The sequence below is a fragment of the Polyergus mexicanus genome, unplaced genomic scaffold (assembly GCF_030449975.1).
Source record: "Polyergus mexicanus isolate NDT 795.1 unplaced genomic scaffold, iyPolMexi1.0 SCAF_11, whole genome shotgun sequence".
In the NCBI taxonomy this organism is placed as follows: domain Eukaryota; kingdom Metazoa; phylum Arthropoda; class Insecta; order Hymenoptera; family Formicidae; genus Polyergus; species Polyergus mexicanus.
Window position 1 is genome coordinate 491489 of NW_027223331.1, and position 18599 is coordinate 510087.

At 39.9% G+C, this 18599-nt stretch overlaps 1 protein-coding gene across 5 annotated transcripts in view; it reads right to left on the minus strand.

Moving 5' to 3' along the window:
- LOC138937651 (uncharacterized) overlaps positions 1–18599 on the minus strand; it is a 30987-nt gene that overhangs the window by 822 nt on the left and 11566 nt on the right. For 4 of the 5 annotated variants that reach the window (XM_070304128.1, XM_070304126.1, XM_070304127.1 and 1 more), the window contains 4 exons: positions 6055–6382; positions 2319–4176; positions 1203–1804; positions 63–183 (listed from right to left, as the gene is read on the minus strand). In XM_070304128.1, coding sequence (XP_070160229.1) covers positions 63–183; positions 1203–1804; positions 2319–4176; positions 6055–6382 — 2909 coding nt within the window. Of the gene's footprint in view, positions 1–62; positions 184–1202; positions 1805–2318; positions 4177–6054; positions 6383–16173; positions 16922–18599 lie in introns of those variants that run through there. The other variant, XM_070304130.1, reaches the window with a different exon arrangement.

An 18599-nucleotide genomic window follows, 5' to 3' on the forward strand; every position in this document is an offset into this window, starting at 1 on the left:
TGTATAATACGATCTTTTCTCGCAGGTTCTTATAGATATTGTATCTAAATTATTGCCTTTACCTGTGTCTTCTCGTAATCTCTAGTGCAACGGTACCCTCTCTCACCATCTTAAATAATTCGATGACTTCCTGATGCGTGCGTCCTTTCAAAATTTGCCCATTTAAAGTTAAGATTTCATCACCTGAAAATCAAAGAAACGTGTTTAGTATAAAATTACTGTTGGGATTTAATAATAAATAATAAGAAATTGATGAGGAATGTGTGTGTGAGACTTTCCGAGAAAATCTGATAGTATAACGAATAATCTGAATGACTAAAAAGCGATCCTCGAGACTGTCAATGACCTCGTGACGTGAATGTTGCAGGAGGATGCCGTTTGCACTCCTGCGCTTACGCAAGCCGATCGGCTAGCAACCCGTTACTCAAGTATGCGGTAAGGAGCGGCGGTCAACGAGGAAACCGCGGTGCAGGCGTAAAAAGCGCCGGGCTCGGTTGAAATTCGAGACATGGGAACGCATCCAGCGATTTCCTCAGTTATCGGGACTGATCCACAGATAATATCTGACCAACCGCGAATTGATCGAGAACAATTAATAGTTTCCTGTCTTTTATCGATATTATGATCATGATTTGATTATGATTATGACTTGTAACAAAAGTTTAGAAGGCCGTAACAAAGTATTCGAATAATAGGATAAAGATATCAGGAAATAGCACCAGCGCTGCCAAATGTCGTCTTTCGATAAAAGGGAGAGAGGCAAAAGAGGCAAAAGAGGAAAAAAAAGACGGGAAGAAAAACGGTAGAATATGCCACGACTGTTTAGATATGCACGCGGCGTTGGCTGTCGGATTAAAGATTCGACAGCTGTCTGGCGCGATCCTCGCATCGTCGTGAATACAACGAGAACCGTCGAACGTGAGTTCGACGCGCGCGTCGTCACGCGCATTCCCTTATTCCGCGACCGATAGCTTCCGAATGAAAAGTATTCGATAAATGCGCGTCAGACTCTGCATTCCTTGAATTACAAGACATTAAGATCTCGTAACAAGCGTGCGCAGTAAATGATTTCATGGCCATTCGTCTAACATTTTTACTCAAGATTATAATACAGAGCAGCAAAAAAATAAGAGTATATATATATATTATATTAACTAGAAAAGAATATAAGTAGAATACATGGAATAGGTTCGAAGATTTACCTTGAAATAACGATTTGGAAGTATCGGCCTGACCACCAGGAAAGACCCTTCTCACGAAAATTCCCATGTCGCCGCGTGGGCTATCCTTGCCGCCTACGACGCTGAAGCCTAGACTTGGTTTGCCGTAACCCTTTTCAAACTTAGCCATGTGCTTCGTTAAATATTGTTGCGATTCCGTTACGGGTTCCGAACCACTATCCTTGATGTCTTTTTGATTTTCGGATAAGCGCGCGGAAAGCGGCAGGAAATCGGGTCTTTTCTTCGGCTGAAATGACTCCGCACCGACGTCGGTGGTCGTCTTCTTCTTCTTTTTCTTCGTCGTCTCCGTTACTGACGAGGAAGCGTAATTCGTTTCGGGATCGATCAACGACATATCGGAGAGATTCCTCGCATTTTCCAGGTACTCATATTCGTCGGGTAAAGTACTCGGCGATGGATTCTCGTATACTTGCGGCACCGTTTCTTCGTAAGCCGTCGTTAGTCGTATCGTGTTTCCGGTAGAGGATCTCAGGAACTCCTGAACTTCCTCGAGGCTTTCCAACGTTCGCAGCTCCTTGCCTTCGACCTCGACGATCTCGTCGCCTAATCTCAATCTGCCATCCCTGCAATCGAAACAATGATATTTATCTTGTGTGGATAAGATTTATTATTTATAATAAATAGCTAATATTTATAATAGATAATATTTATTAATTATTAGTTATTATGTTATTTATATTAATAACTGAAGATCTCAACTAGTATTACAAATTTCATTAAATGTTCGGTGCCGCGATACTCTTTTTATGTAATAAAAATAGAGATCTTTCGAAGTTACAAATTTATAAGAAAAAATTATATATAATTTATAATTCATAATTTATATAAAGTGTGTAAAACAGAATAATTAAAAATAAAAGATAGTAACATACACACACACACACACACACACACACACACATATGTATATATATATATATATATATATATATATATATATATATATATAGAGTTATAGGATTAGAATAATTTAAAATATATAGAACTTAGAGATAGAGAGAGATATTTATATTTTCGTTGACATACTCTCGCAAAATAATGTAAAAAATATATTTTTCATAAATTTCTCACACATACCTATGAGCAATACCGTCGCTTTCAAGTTGTACGACGATGTATCGCAGATCACCTAGTCTTTGCTGCGCCAATCGAATCCCTAGACTCTCCTTAGGATCCCTCTTGTGCAACTGTATCAGGCAACATCGTCGTACCCGCGCCAACGGTTGAATAATATCGCTCAGAAACCTCGTTTTATCCTGCTGCAATCTCATACGATGAGGCGAGACGTCTAGCGCTTTCGCCGTATTCGACAAAAGACTCAATCTATCCTCGCAATTCGGAATCTGAGCGTCTTCCAATCGCAACACGGCCTCCTCTTCGAAGGACGTCCCGTGAATGCTAGGCAACAACCTTCCGGAGCCGCTCCGATGCCACCTGAGACCGTTGAGCCTCTCGATACTCATCCGAGAGATCGCATCCGATCTGTTCTCGTCGCAATTCCGCCTATTTTTCCCAGTCTGTTTTTCATCCCCCTCGCTGGGCGTCGAACTCCTTATCGGTTTTTCCAATTCCGAGTCCATGACGCTGCTGGTGTCGGAGTTGCACTTGAAGCTCAGTCTCTCGTTCTCGGAAGCTATCACGGGCTCACCTCGCGGTCCATCGCTATCGTATCCGGATTCGTTCGAACTGACGTAGTGAGACGATAGCCTCTGTTCGCAGCTCGACACGGAATTCCGCCGGTTATTCCTAATAGCGGACATCACATCGAGGTCCACGTTACAATTCTCCGAGGCAATCCCGAGCTCTATTTTACCGGTAAAATCCGTCTTGTCGCGTGCGGTGTCCTCGCGGTGAAACTCGACATTCTCCCGGAGGGACAGTAAACTGCTGTCGAAAAGACTGTAGCAGGTCGCGATACCTTCTTGCTGAAAGCCGGCCTCGAGTCTTTCGAGACGGTTCGCGTTCAGGCTGTATCTGTCGGCTTCGTATCTGCTGGAATTCCTTTGGAATTCCGCGCAAGAAGTCCGACTCGGTCGCGAAATGATCTCCCGATTCTTCCCGTTGTCACTTCGGCCGACGTATCCGATTCTGGATCTCTTCCGTCCGAGGGTCGTCGTACCGATGTACGAGTCTTCGATCTGCAGAATCGGAAAGTGCTCCTCCGAGACTGTCTTGAAGAGCCTCTCGTCTTTGGTGAACGACGAACCGTGACGCTCCTCTGGCAACACAGATAGCTTCGATCGCAAGAAAGCGTACGGGAAGCTAGATTTTTTCGCTTCCTTCAGGTCGCAACTGCTGCTCTTTCTCATGAACGACTCGTCCTTAGTTTGTCCGAGGTCGCAAGTGCTGAAGCTCACCGAGGGACCGCCCAGCGAATACGCGGAGGCGCAGGAAGCTTCGAAGACACTTTGCTTATCGTTTCGATGAATCGCCAAATTATCGCAGGACACCGTCTTATCCTTCCGCGCGGCTATCTGCAAATCTATACCTTCCGAGGGATCGTCGCCCTTCACGTAAGTCGGACTGTTGTTCAATTGACTGGTACTGCAGCTCCGAAATAAACTTTCCTTGTCCGGTAGATTCGCTCTCTCCTCGATATTCTGTGATCTCCTATTGGCTTTGGTCGAATTGAGCATTCCGGTGGAACCCATCCGAATGAAGAACGATTTGAACGGAGACGGAGATCGGTTACAAATTGACGGTGACTTTCCGTTTACCTTTTCGTCCAAGTGCATCTGATTCAATTGGTGGACATTAATATTATTGTTGCTGGTACAAGCATTGTTGTTGTTGATGTTATTGCTGTTATTATTGTCGACACTATTGCGATCGGCAGATTTTTCCGTAACAGAACAAATAGTCTCGCGGGATCTGGTCCGCCGAAACGAATCGATCTTTCTGCCCATCCTGCGACCCCAAATTCCTAGACCCGACACTATGAAATAAAATATTGACATAATCATTAATAATCTATTATATTTATATATTTATGATTAAATAATATACTGAGAGATATTTATTAGTTAAAATATAATAAAATACAATAGCCTGCAGTTTGGTCCTTAAGATTTTTATATATCTTTAAACAACAGAGATTATTTCAATTACTAACTTCATGCTGTAATAATATCTTAATTTAATTTATTATTGCAATAATAAAAATATAATAAAATATTATTTGAAATTATTTGAAATATAATAAAATAATCACCGTTATTAGCATATTTAATAATTTAATATACATACTACAGTCGTATAGCGCGATATTTATTTGTCAATTAGCAAAAATAAAATTATCCAATAATTATCTAATAACGAGGGAACAGGTCTGTTTTACACGCACCGCTCTTCGATGAGGACAGGTGAAAAGGAGTAAGGTGGAAGGGAGTAAGACATTGAAACGGTAGCATGCCATCATACACGCACGTGGAAAGAAAAACCACCCGCGTTCGACATACGATCGTTCTCTGGATTCGTGGTCGCCATATACGAGCTCGCGTAACAGCGGTTCCGCGTAGTTTGGGACTACTTTTTCAAGGTGTCACCCCGGCTAACGGGCCCACATCGTCGACACATCGGTTCTACATAACGAGAAACGATTAAAAGGCTGCTCTCGAGTATCGGACACACGTGTTTTGCGATCAAACGGTACAATGCGCCGGCAAAAGGCGATATATATACATATATACAATATATAACTTACACCGTATATATATATCATTTTTTACACAATAGCATTTTTCAATAATATTATTAATTTATAGATTATTGCGACAAGCAATAAAACACAACACATCCTGAGCAAAGATATGCATAAGATTATAAATAATGAATTTTGTATTAATTTAATTAATATTATAATAGAGGGCAGATTTTTTTTGAAATCTACTCATATATCTGAACAAATGTATGCAAATTTTAAACTCAATTTCTATTGAAAAATAAATTCAGGTAGAACAATCTGAGTTAATGATACATTTTGACTATTATCTGTCGCAAAAATTTTCTTCATTCATATCCTTTATATTTTGGAGAGGAGTTGAGGTTTCAAGTAAACTTTTTATTGAAATATACAAACAGGAAGAGAGGAACGTTTTCTTCGTGATGGTATTACTAAGGCAAATGGTGAACGCAAATCGGCGTTGGCAAGTATGTCGGAGCGCACGAAGCTCTAACGAGGCAAGTGCGCCGAGCGAGTGATTAGTGAAAGGATGCGATGTTTTCCTGGATTAGCGGTAATTCGCGGCCGTTCGGAACAGAAGCGAGATCGGCGATGTCGACCGTACTTTTTGTGCATCGTTGCATCCTCCTTCGAGCAAGAGGACATTGAAGTCACCGGAGCATGGAGTCCAGTTTCAAAAGTATTATACTCAGATCCGCTACACACGATGATGTCAGTGTACCGTATTGTTCAAAGCAGTAATTTACAATCGTTTTGGGCTTGTGAACGCTTTCGCACGCAATATACACGTTAACCGTTCACCGAAATAAGAAAATGTTATTTTATACGCATTTAAAAATATTATAACTTATAACGTGTAAAAAAATTAAATTTTTTTTATTGCGGATAGATAGATAGATAATCGAAGTTTATATATGAATAAATAATATTAATCTCATTTCCTTTTGGAAAAAATTAATTCGTTAAATCTAATCTCCGCTAACTTTCGATCTGATTAAAGAGAAAAAAAAGTGATAATTAATTGAGAGAAATCGAAAGGAATGAGAGACATAATTAATGAAGTGAGATAAGACATCAAATTGATTTCACCGCCGAGACATGCAGATAAACATCATTATCGAGACGACTTACCTCGCTGCTTACCCGGATCATGCTCGACGATAAAGGCCGGCACCGCCGTAACCGTCTGATAGTCAGCTTCGATGACATCCTGTTGGCTGTCTTGTTTCACTTCGAGCAACGTCTGCATCGCGTCCGCATCGCCGCAGCTCCTCCGCGTATACTTGGATCTGGAGATTTTCAGTAAACTCGCAGTGTTTAGATCCTGATCGTTTTCACGCAGCATCGAAGTCCCCGACAACTCGTCCAGCGGAACCGTGGAACCCGATAAAGAGAGGGCAACGTCATCGGCGCTATGACGCCTCGACTTTGACAAGCGTTTGAACATTTTTTTATTTAGCTGGAAATAAAAAATTATTTTATTCATTTAAAATATTTAATATATAAATTTAATTTAATTTAAAAAAATTGTATTGCAATAAAATCTATATCTGGCTGGAAATGACGCTAAATAGGTTGAAGAAAAAAAAAAAATGTACATTTGATCTAAGGGAAGGATGAGTATATATTAATTTTTGATAACGAGCAAAAAAATAATGAAAGATGTTGCGAATGGTACGATGCGATGGACGATCGAATGTAAAACAAAGAATCAATTATGTTACGCTTTATCTGCGCGTCGAAAAGAAATGCGAGGGAGACTCGTTACAAAGTATGTAACAGCCGATGCACAACGCGATGTCCCTCCGTTTCCAAGTACAATTTACCGTTCGATGTCTGACGGTCGGTATTCGGCAAACCTTTTTGCGCCCGTGAAAAGATACGTCGGATCTTTCATTTATCCGTCCGACTAATGGCATCCATCGGGAGTCTCCCAGAAGAGAAACCGACTTACCCCCAATCAGGATAATTGTGATATCGGACAGTAATATGACACCGTAATATTATTCACTAATATAATACGATATGTAGTCGTCAGTTTTCTCCTTTCGTGATTTTACAGCGTCTATTAAATAAGCGGTTATCAGTTTTAATGATCTTATAAGTAATATTGAGTTTATCATTGAGAATGTACTCGGGAAAAAAGAGACAGAGAAAAAGAAAGAGAGAGTAGGATTAACTTCTCTTACGATCGTCTGTCATGAGAGAGCGAGGGAAAGAGGGAGAGAAAAGGCTGCTTATTATTATTTATTTTTTTCCTCGTCAAGGTTCCCGGATTTCAGTCTCATGCTCTCGTGGTGACGCGATGATTCGCGCACATAGGTAAAAAGAAGGAGGAGAGAGCGAAAACGGCTTTCTTGGAATGAACGTTACCGCGCATCTCGGCGTTTCTATTCTTTACCATCTTTTGCATCTCTTCTTTTCTTTCAAATTTTTCTCTCCTCGTCGCATTATTATTCTCATGACCATTGTTAACACCGTAACTTAGCGACATGGGCAAATATAAATGTCGTTTGCGGCGCTCGATATAAGCGTGAAATTTATTTATCCTTCCTCATTCTTGCTTTTATTAAGTCTAATACGTAACTATTCCATACTAACATTCCATACTCTATCCATCGGGCATAAATGCAATAATTTATTCCCGTCTTCTTATCCTCGAAGGTTCCCGTTATTATCAGCCGCCTGAAATATCCACAATATGTAAAATCGACAAGGAGAGGAGCGAAGATTACGTCGTGACATCGAAGACCGCGGACGCGATAGCGAAGAAAAAACGCGCGGGCGAAATAAGCAACTTTACGATACACGCCGCGAGGTTGGAGAAAGTTTCGCGTGTGCGCAGAAATTGCATGCTCGCATGCTTCTTCGCAGTCATCGAATATTGCGTTATTTCACGTAATGCCATAGCCGTAGACGCATCATGCTGCACATCGGCTTTCGGACAGCATCATCGGCGCGGAAGAGGAAACATCGACCGACATTCCTGATTTCACCGCTCAGTTAAGCGGGTACTTTCTATCGCTTATCGCAGAATCATCGGATGTCCTTGCAATCGATAACTTGTACATCGAAATGTGACAAAAATTAATTCTTCATTAGAATCTATATTTCCTATCTGAAATTTTATGTCCTATTGTTTGACTATACGCACATATCCTGTGTAATATAATTTCTTTCTCAATATTATATATACATAATATATCGTGATACATATTAAAAATATCGAGAAACAATTACATTCTCCTTTCATCGACGTAACGCTCTTCGTAAAACACGCGGGACAAATTTGCATTTCATGAGCTGCACTTCCGCGACGAGCCTCGTGCCATGCAGACACATGAGGAGAACCCGAGGGTACTTCCGGTGTATACACGCGCGATTAAGTTCTCAATGCAGTCTATACAGCGGGGAAAAAAAAAAAAAAAAAAAACGTATGTGACGACACCGGAGAATAACATGTGTGATGCAACGTATATTACACTCTGAGCATACACGCTCTATTCGCTCTGTTTGCATCTGACTAAAATTTAAAACTTCCTGTGCGATAAACGACATTTCCTTAGGAATCTACACCATGATAAATCACTCAGAGCATAAATATACAGTGTCTAAATAAATGTGTATAATTGATAATACGATGTTACTAATTTTGCTCCTATTTTCTGCATCCGGCAGAATAATTCGCGTCTGATAAATGATCATTCGCGTACGCTGAGATATGCGGGAAAGATATTATCGATGGCGCGTTATTCGCACGACTCGCTGCTCTTAGAGAGTTATACTTTTGTGCACCATGTACGGAGTTTGCGTTTTATTACTGGTTTACGTCCGTCGTTATATACGTACAATGTACGCTACATCCGTGTCTCGCACATGCCCCGTTACGACTTCTGCTTCCGCAACTTTTCATTCGTCACAGCATCGAGTCCGAAGCTAATACGATCGGGAAAATGTGTCGAGCGTGATAAATGATTATCTATTCTCAATCAACATGAATTTAATCGCCCCATCTACACAACATTCTGATAACACGAAAAAATTGTTTTCGAAAAAACAATCAATAATAACTTTAAATAAATATATATAAAAAAAACATTAAATTTTATCTCGACCTAATAAATGTCTTGTATTAATATCCGTAAAAAAAAAAAAAAAAAATGCTAGACACAGATTTACGCTTTCGTAGCGAAGTATTTCTAAGGCGTCTCGAGCAGAGAAAATTGATCGAGAGGATGTTTTATTCAAAGGAGATCGATCTTCGTGGATGGACTGCGAGTACATCGGGACGCACACGCGTTGGTCACCAACAGACCGCTTCATTTACTCCTGCTGTATCACAGGTGTTATATTACATTGTCCACGTACAAGCAAATAACGAGAGGCCAACGGAAGGGTATCGGATGTTGCGCGGCATAAGGGCGACGTTACGAGGGCTCATTCCTCGTTTTTTCGAAAAAGTTTAGCCCTCGATAAATATCAGCTGTCTCCTGGCTCTCGAATACTCCGTTGCATTCGATTGGCGAGATAGTCTCAATAAATATGTACGCGCGAGTAGATTTTTTTATCCTTTTTCTTTATCATATCTTTTGACATATGGTAAATCTCAAGAATGAAAAAAGTAGCAAAATCTTATTTTTTCAATTAGTTTTGACTGAACTTTAAATCAACGAAAATATAATCTAATTTTTGGACATAATTTTATATAAAAATAATTTCTATCATTGTACGAAATGTATATATGTTGAAATGCGTGAGGAAGTAAAAATAATATCAGTTTTTCGTTTCGTAAGATGTTTAATGATTAGAAGAATTATTTAGGAGAATTAAAAGCGACGAGAGAAAAAGATTCCGGTACTTTCATTGGACTCCGTGTCTATCGCCATATTCGCGGTTGGAGAGACACTCCGTAAGTGTCGGGACATCTTGTAATACATATAAAAGTATTTATTACGCTATCTGACCCAACTCATAGTACGCACAGACAAAGATATATAATTCGCGTAAAAGATCAAAATGCTAATAATATACCCGTTACGCTTTCCACGGTTATCCCTGCTTTTATACCTCCATGAAACGTTGGTGGTAACGTTTTGCGATGAGATTCCGCGTAACATAGCGCGATCCGTGTCGTAATGTCCGCTACGGTACGCTTCGTGCGCGATGTAATTTTCGAAACGATTAAAGCCTTGTTACCCTGACTCGCGTCTCAAGAACGCGCGCTCCGCGCTGCGTGCAGGTTCTAAATAGACACGCGGAAAAATGTCAGCGTAGTATCCGAGCGTCTCGCACGAGTGAGCTCGACGCTTTATACCATGTAATGTCAAGAATTTTCTACCGCCGGATTTTCGGCGAAAATCGACAACGATCTAGGGAGATACGAAAAGAAAGAGAAACGCGACGCGATGCGCCGACATCGACGAAAACGAAGACTCGTAATTTTTCTAAAACTCGAAAGAGCTTCGTGTTTAGTTTCGCTATTAAAATGTCGATAATTGGGTTTACTGATCTACCTTAATACTCTCCAGCGCAAAATCATTAACGCACATTTCCCGTTCAGGCAGCCTTCCACTCGCACTATCCTATATCTTTCATTTGATTCTCGCGAAGAGAGTAAAGATTTTACATGTATAATGTTTTTATAATGTCGATTCATTAAAAACACGCATACACACACACACACTCTCTCTCTCTTTCTCGAAGATATTCTGAGATAAAAATTTTATTACGGATAAAATAATCTTTTAGTGTCCCAGAATGTTTAATAAATCGTGGCAGATCCGATGGGAAGAAAATTCTCGTCGTAAAAGAAATTCAATTCGAATCGGCAATTCGAGAACGCTAAGTTTGTAGGATATGTAAATACATAAAATTGCACAAACGTATCGTGAAAGTATGACAGTCCCCTCGACTGGTAATTCTTTTTTTTTTCTTCTTCTTTTTACATTACTGGTGGGTAGTGTGTGTCGCGGTTAGATGACCTCGCTTTCAAAGAGAAAAGCCCATCGAAGATTTACAATGGAAACCGATGATGGTATGTATATATTACCATGTCCATTATTATCAACCAACGTCCGCGTTCAAAGGTTCTGTCCCTTTTTTCTGCTTTCTTTCTACGTAGTACATTTAAACATGTCGTAGTATATAAAAATATTATCTCTCGATTATTATATATGGCACGAAAGAGATAGATAAATAGATAGATAGATAGATAGATAGATAGAGAGAGAGAGAGAGAGAGAGAGAGAGAGAGAGAGAGAGAGAGAGAGAGAGAGAGAGAGAGAGAGAGAGAGAGATTACTGTTATAAATTCTATCCTAAATAAGATTAAATTTAAGAGTTTGATAAACGTGTTTTTAATGGCAAAATATATTGAAGACAATGCATAATATGATTATTCAATAGAAATTACATCGATATTTTAATTTCTCGTTTTCACGAATTTATCCGACAATCGTGATCTTTGTATCAATATATAACATTTTTTTCTTTCCTGCACCTGTTGTTACCGGACAAAGTCTCGACAGGTTCAAGTACCCGTTGTTGCTAGGACATGAACAATAGGCGTAAAGCATTCACGACGTAAGATAAAGGCGTATTATCACCGTCCGCGAGCGGCCTTCTTCCGTCTCTATTTTCTTACGGCACATCTGGATCCACGCGATGCAGCAGCATTTACGGATGTATAATCGTCGTATAAGGTAGAGGGGTAGTCGACGCCTTAGCCTTAGATGGCTTGAAATACAGCGGCGGAAAGGCCAGTCTGCTTGATCAGGTCTAGGCAAAAACTAGGATAGGCCTAAGCCGATTGCCGGTACCGCGGGATGACCGCGACGTAGAGAAAAACGCAGCGGTCACATGTTGGCGTGAAGGGGTGTGAGGAGAAAGAAAGAGACAGACAAAGAGAAAGAGAGAGGCGCGCAAAGAGAGGCTTCTGCCTACATGTGTACATGCGTATGCGTGCGTGCACGCACGTACGGGAGGGCAACCGGGAGAGAACGCGGAGTGAGAGAGAGAGAGAGAGAGAGAGAGAGAGAGAGAGGGAGAGAGAAACGTGGCTAGACCTTGGAAGGAGAGAAGCAAATACATTGCCGGGATAGGTATATTCAGCGTAGTCGACCGGACAGTGCACTGAACTTGGCAAGAAGTCCAAGGTTGCATGGCTTAATGATCTAGTTTCTTCAACCGACATATGATTCACCATTTTATGCATTCGCTCATCGCGGATCCTTTCCGCTGATATTTCCGCGGTTACGCGCGTGAAAATCCGCGCAAACGCAATCGCCTCACCTAAAAATACATACACGAATACAAGATCCACGAGAGACGGGCTCTACTCGTCACAAAAAAACTCGGTTCTTACCTAAGAACGCTCGAGGGCGAAAGCAGGAAAGGCCGCGTCCGAAACATTCGAATCGACTGCGCTCTCGATTCGTTTGCGACAGCTCTTTTGAGAAGAGAAGAACGAGATTTCTCCGAAAGAGAAGAAATATATTAAAACATAGAATAGATAAGTTTTAAGTTTATTTAAAATTGCGCATTAAAAGATCGGGAGAAAAAATCGACACGAGCGGTTGATGTCATTCAATAATGAAATACTTTTCAAATTCGATCGTACAAAACTCAGCATTGGGTTTTTTTTTTTTTTTTTTTTTTTTTTGTCAGAGATTTGACATCTTCTTTTCGCGAAACCAGTCTGAGAATGTCAGGGCCAACATTTACGCGATGATGCAATTTCCTCGACGCATACTGCGTCGTCGAAAGAATCTTAAATTCCAAAATACGGATTTTATCGCATGACTGATTTACAATCTCGCGCAACTTTCTAAAATAAGTCTTTTATTGTATGCGTTTTCTAACATTTTTCACTTATACGAAGGAAAAACACAGAGCGTCTTAAGTTTCAAGTGATAGATCTGTAGATGTATTGGAAAAAAAAAAAAAAAAAACCCAATAACTTTCTTAAGACAATCATTTTTCATAATCGCATAAAATTTTCATTTTTTTATCACTAAAAATTACAATAAAGAATATGTACTGCATATTCAACATTTTGTTAAAACAATGAATATGTAAACAGAGATAGATATATATTTATAAAATAATAAATATAATTCATAACTATTCATATAACATAATTCATTTGGCTTGCCAACAATATGAGAACAAAACTATCAAAGAGAAATTTTCTTTTTAAATTTCCCGAGTCTCGATAAAATTCCATGACAATTCCTTTGATTTCTTTTCAGGTATAAAAGAAATTCCCGAAAATTCCATACTTTTTCACGGAGTAGACATCCTCTAATAATTGTATAATTAAAGCATATTTCTCTTTCGCATCTTGTACAATTTAAAACGCAACTCGATAAAGAAATTGTCACCACGAGAAGATGACGATGATAATGTATACGCGATTATCTTATCCGAAACTCGATCCTATTACCGACGCTTATCGTCGTACACATTATAGATTGCAGCATCCAGCTGTTTCATCCTCTAATCGTTCCATAGCTGCTGGCTGCATCGCGCCGCAAACGCTTCGAGCAAGTTTCTTACGTCCTGCGAATGTATATATATTGTACGTACGATTGCGAGGATGCGAAATCAGATGATTTAAGACAGCGCGGACCGAATCCTTTGTGCAATCGGCGCGAGGAACGCGCTGCATCATCCATTTCGATGCAGGGGTACACGCACCACGCGCGAAGAAAAACTAGAAGAGAGAGAGAGAGAGAGAGAGGGGAGAGGGGGGAAGAGGAAGAGGAGAGGTGTATACGCGTAAATAAGTCTTTTTTTTATGCCGCGATGTAAACCGCTACAAAGCGCTAGCCTATATGATCTCGCGCTGCTCCGTTGTGCGTGTTATAGAGAGAGATGCACGAGCACGCGTCTTTTTGCGTTACATTTAATATTGATAAGCCTTTATTAGCCGGCATTAAGGGTGTTTAACGGATCGTCTAAAAACACGCCTCGTTAACACGTCACGCGTCAGACAATCGAAAATAGATATTTCTTCTCCTTCCAATTTTGAATATTTCTTCTTTTAGGTGTACAAAAATTCTGTTATTCTCTATAATCATTCCGAGATCCGGACCTGGACACATTCTGAACATTTAAATAATAATTAAAATTAATGAAGGAAAGATATAAAAATAGCTGCAGATCTCCTAAACTGATATAACTCTGTTTCTTAGCAATCGAATATTGCATTTTATCAGAATTAATGTAGATTTGATAGTGTTTATTTATCATCCGAACTTTCTTTAACAAATTACATAATCTAAATAGCGATAATAGTAGATTATTTTATTAAAAATAATTTTATCGCTGATAGATTTCTAAGCTTTTGTTTCATTTTAGTTTTTTTTTTTTTTAAATCATTATTTTAACCATATTTTATTTCCAGGATTAATTTCTCAGATTTCAATTCTTTCATCTATTTTTCAAGGATTACATCTATTAAAGAAGAGCATTAATATTATTAAAAGTACAAGAATGAAAAATATCTGCAAATATAAATTTTAATTCTTTTAACTTGGAGCGTGGGCCCGAAAACAAAATGTCAATCTTAATATCCTTCCTCTATTAATTGATACCGAAAGCTGGACGTGATATGACGAAGAGAGTCGCCGACGGATAGGCAAAAGTAATTCCGGCAACGATCAAACGAGAGAGAGAGAGAGAGAGAGAGAGAGAGAGAGAGAGAGAGAGAGAAGGGATATATATCACCGGTAAGATACCGGCGCGTGCCGGTTGACCCCGCGCGTTACCCTGCCTGCAGCGTGGGGGTCGGCAGGTAGAACGCGTGTTTGACGAGAGATCAGGTACGAGATGTGGAAACGCACATTGCCTTATTTATGCGCAATGCCACCCCTGTATCCTGCGCCAGCGAGATTTATTTCTCTCTCGGCGCAATTCTCGTATAAAATAAATCTATTATAGTCCCACCGCCGGCTGCCAATAAATATTGTTATCTTCGACACGCGCGCAGCCTTTTACTTGTATCATTGCTGAATCGAGTTTGCATTTTTTTCATGTTTGTCTCTTTTGCTGTAAAAAAAAAAAAAAAAAAGAGAGAGAGAGAGAATCTATCTCTTTTTTTTTTTTATCAGCTGACAACGACACAAATGATACATGGAGATGAACGGTGTAACTTGACTACCTTGAATGCATTTCTCGTTAGTAGACGGAGAGAGATGCGATCCGTTTTGTTTGTTTCATTAAAAAAAAAAAAATTTTTGAAGGTAATCTTGTATAAGCGTCAAAGCAACTAATAAAAAAAAATACGATAGTCATGTGGACCCCGTCTGTATCGAATTATTCGGGACACAACAAGAATTTGCATCGGTCCTCTAACAACAAAAATATTCAAAATGGTTAAATTATACGGTTCGTTCTGTGTATGTATGATAATAGAGGATAGAGGAGTGAGAAAGGAAAGAGACAGAGAGAGAGAGAGAGAGAGAGAGAGATAATTGGGAGAAAGAATGGTATTGTGTTCTGCAGCAGGGAAGGATATCCATGATAAAAAAGAAGAAAGAGATACCTGTATGAAGAAAAGAAGATTCTCATATCCCTGCAGTAAAATTCCGATGAAACATTATCGATATATTGACGTATCTCAGGCATACGAAACTTTATTAAGTCTGACTTATTGACGAGAAATAAATAAAAGAAATAAAAAGATTACGAAAAATAATCTCGCTATATAAAGTCTGTGTCGAGGCAAAACCACTCCCCTTTGTCGTTATTAGAATTAATGTAATACATATTCGATTACACAAAATTATAATCGCCACAGATATCGATGAATAAATTAGGCCTTTCGCAAACGGTGAACAGCTTGAAAAATGATGTCAAGGAAAATAAAGTCTGTGAAGGAACATATTATTACAACTACGATCGATATCGATATACATGATATCTATGCAGTTTGCAATTGACTCGCGTCCACGTGATGTTAGCACCTGTCTATAATCGAAACACGTGATACCGCGGATCCCATCGACATTGTTGATCAAAGAAGATGTCTCGATCTGTTTCGCTTGTATTTCATTGTTTAGGCATGAACGACAAGACATCTTCTTCGGCGCATCGCAAACTGACAGAGGAATAAAAAAGTCGCGGCGTGAGAAAGAATACAAAGATTCTGTGAAGCGAGGCGATTCTATCGCGACGATCTCGTTTAACATTATAAAGGGAGAATCGACTGGAATCACAGCTCATTCGATAGCTGCTCCTTCGTACGTACCTCTTCGGTTCCAGATTGCTTCTCTCTCTTTTTCCCTCTCGCTCATTTCCTCCTTCATTCGCTTCTCTCGCCGTCTCGACATCAGCTTCGCTCGACCTCTAATTCTCAAACGAACAAAAACTTAATCGGTCGCTTCCTCCGTTCGCTCTTATAGTTGCAGCGAGAGTAAGAGAGAAAAGAAAAAAAGAAAGAGAGAGGAAGGGAAGACGGGACGGGCCTGGAGGGCTAGAGCGATGAGGGGAGGAGAGAAAATCGAGGGAAAAAAACGAGAGCAGGCTGGGCTTTTCCTGCAGAATACGATCAGGATCACCTTCGACGTAATCACCGTATCCAGTAGCTATAACCGTCTGAATTCATTTAATCGCGCCGACCATACGTTCAGGTGTAACACGAAGCTGCTTACAGACGATTTACAGCCTGCTCTCATAGCGCGCTTTCGCAGAATCGCGCGTAATATCGTGTAATATCTATCGAGATATCTACTCGCCGCCGATCGAAATAAAAAGTACGAGGAATGAGCACGATGAAAGTCGATTCGCCTTCGAAACGATCGGAAAAAGCAGATGCGGCTAATTCGGTAAACCAAACTGCAAGCGGGTAGACGCATAAAATAGCCGGAAGCAGCGATAATGACAGCGTGACAGATCGTGCCAAATGTTCTCACACTGCAATTATCGCTCATCCTCGACCAAGGATAAATACTTGATTCTGCTCGAGTCTGTCTCTCGCAAGCGATCCATTTGAGAAATGTAATAACGATAATTTTATTTTTATATATATATATATATAAGGAAAAATAATTCATATATAAAATAGATATTAATTCTATTTAATGAAAAAATTATTACTCGCATATAATAAATGGAAAAAATATTACATCTTTATTTCATTTATATATCGGTTATTCTTGCATATCATAATTGCAGAGAAAGTGAATGTTCCTTGTTCGAATATCTGTAACCTTTGTTTATTTCGCCACATGTGATTAACACATGCAATACTTGTACAGAAATATCGACACTTAGGTAAATAGCTAAGTACCTTCGCCGAGCGTCGACACGAGTAGATACAGCGAACACTTTCGTGCGCATTATGGAGGCGTTGAAGGCACAACGTTGATTAAATTTATGTCTCTGGCAGTCGTGATAAATGCGATAGTTCGATTTGGTTATAATTTGGGTTCTCGGGTAAGAGGTGTATTCTTAAGAGAGGTGTACGGACCTTTTAGTATACGTCACGCTGATATCTACCCTCCACGATTTACGGCGATGATAAAGCAATGACGAACGAAAGGAGAGAATGGAACAAATTTCCTTTCCGCGTATTCCTCGGCTAATCAATTTAAATATCCCCGTGTAACGCTTGATTAATTACCCTTGTAATATACTTTGGATATGGTTTCCCTCAAAACTTACAAGCGAAATATATGGGAAAGAATTATCGAGTCGCGAAGAGAGAGAGAGAGAGAGATGATATTCACAATATTGTCATATCATAATTATACAATATAATAATAATTATTTATCATAATAATTATTGTGATAATATATAATGTAACTACGTTATATTACATCGCGTATTATACAATATCGATATTTTACATTAGTCACTTGTGCGCTTTCTGTTGTAAAAATATAACAGAGGTAAAGATTTATATTCGTATCTTCTTTCATCTTTAATTGAATTAAACGCGTTTCAACGGCGGTGCATAAATATTAGCGATTACTTATCCCGCCGATATAAGAGTAAGATTAATAAGCTTGGGATGTAGCTTCGAATGGCGAGTTAATTCGCGTCGCTTCAACGCAAAACACCTCGCGCGAAGCGAATTCTATTTAACTAACGTAGCGTCCAATGAGGCAGGGAATACAATATTGAGCGAACGGAGCATGAATGCTCTCATCTGTTTATGTAAATAAGCGACGCCTCGAACGTTGCCAGCGGCGTCCAGGATGCGCGGTCCACTTTTCAGCATTCCGTGTCTCGGATAAATTGTTCGTCGCGAGAGTACATCCGCGGTATGCAAATCTGCTTTTCCCCTCCCCCGATTCCTTTTTCTCATGCTTTCCTTTCGTTTTCCCCGCTCCGAGATTCCGTTACGTCGCGCGAGTTCGAGCCAAGTCGAACGCGAGAAAGATGAATATTCGCGCGGCGAGTGCGAAAGAAAGAAGAAGAAAACGAGACGGAGAGCGACGCGAGGTCTAGAAGCGAGAATTAAGAGGAGGAGGAGGAAGAGAGCGTGGAAACGCGTATGTGTCGAATCGAAGGCAGAGAGATGAAGAAGGAGAGAAACACACACATACACCACTCTCGTTTCGCATTCTGCAGCACGCTAGTCAGCGGCTAACTATAAAGAGGAGCTAACTATAACTCGCGAAGTTTCTACCCGTGGCTGCTATTTCGGGGTTCTCGCGTGCGTTGTCGCA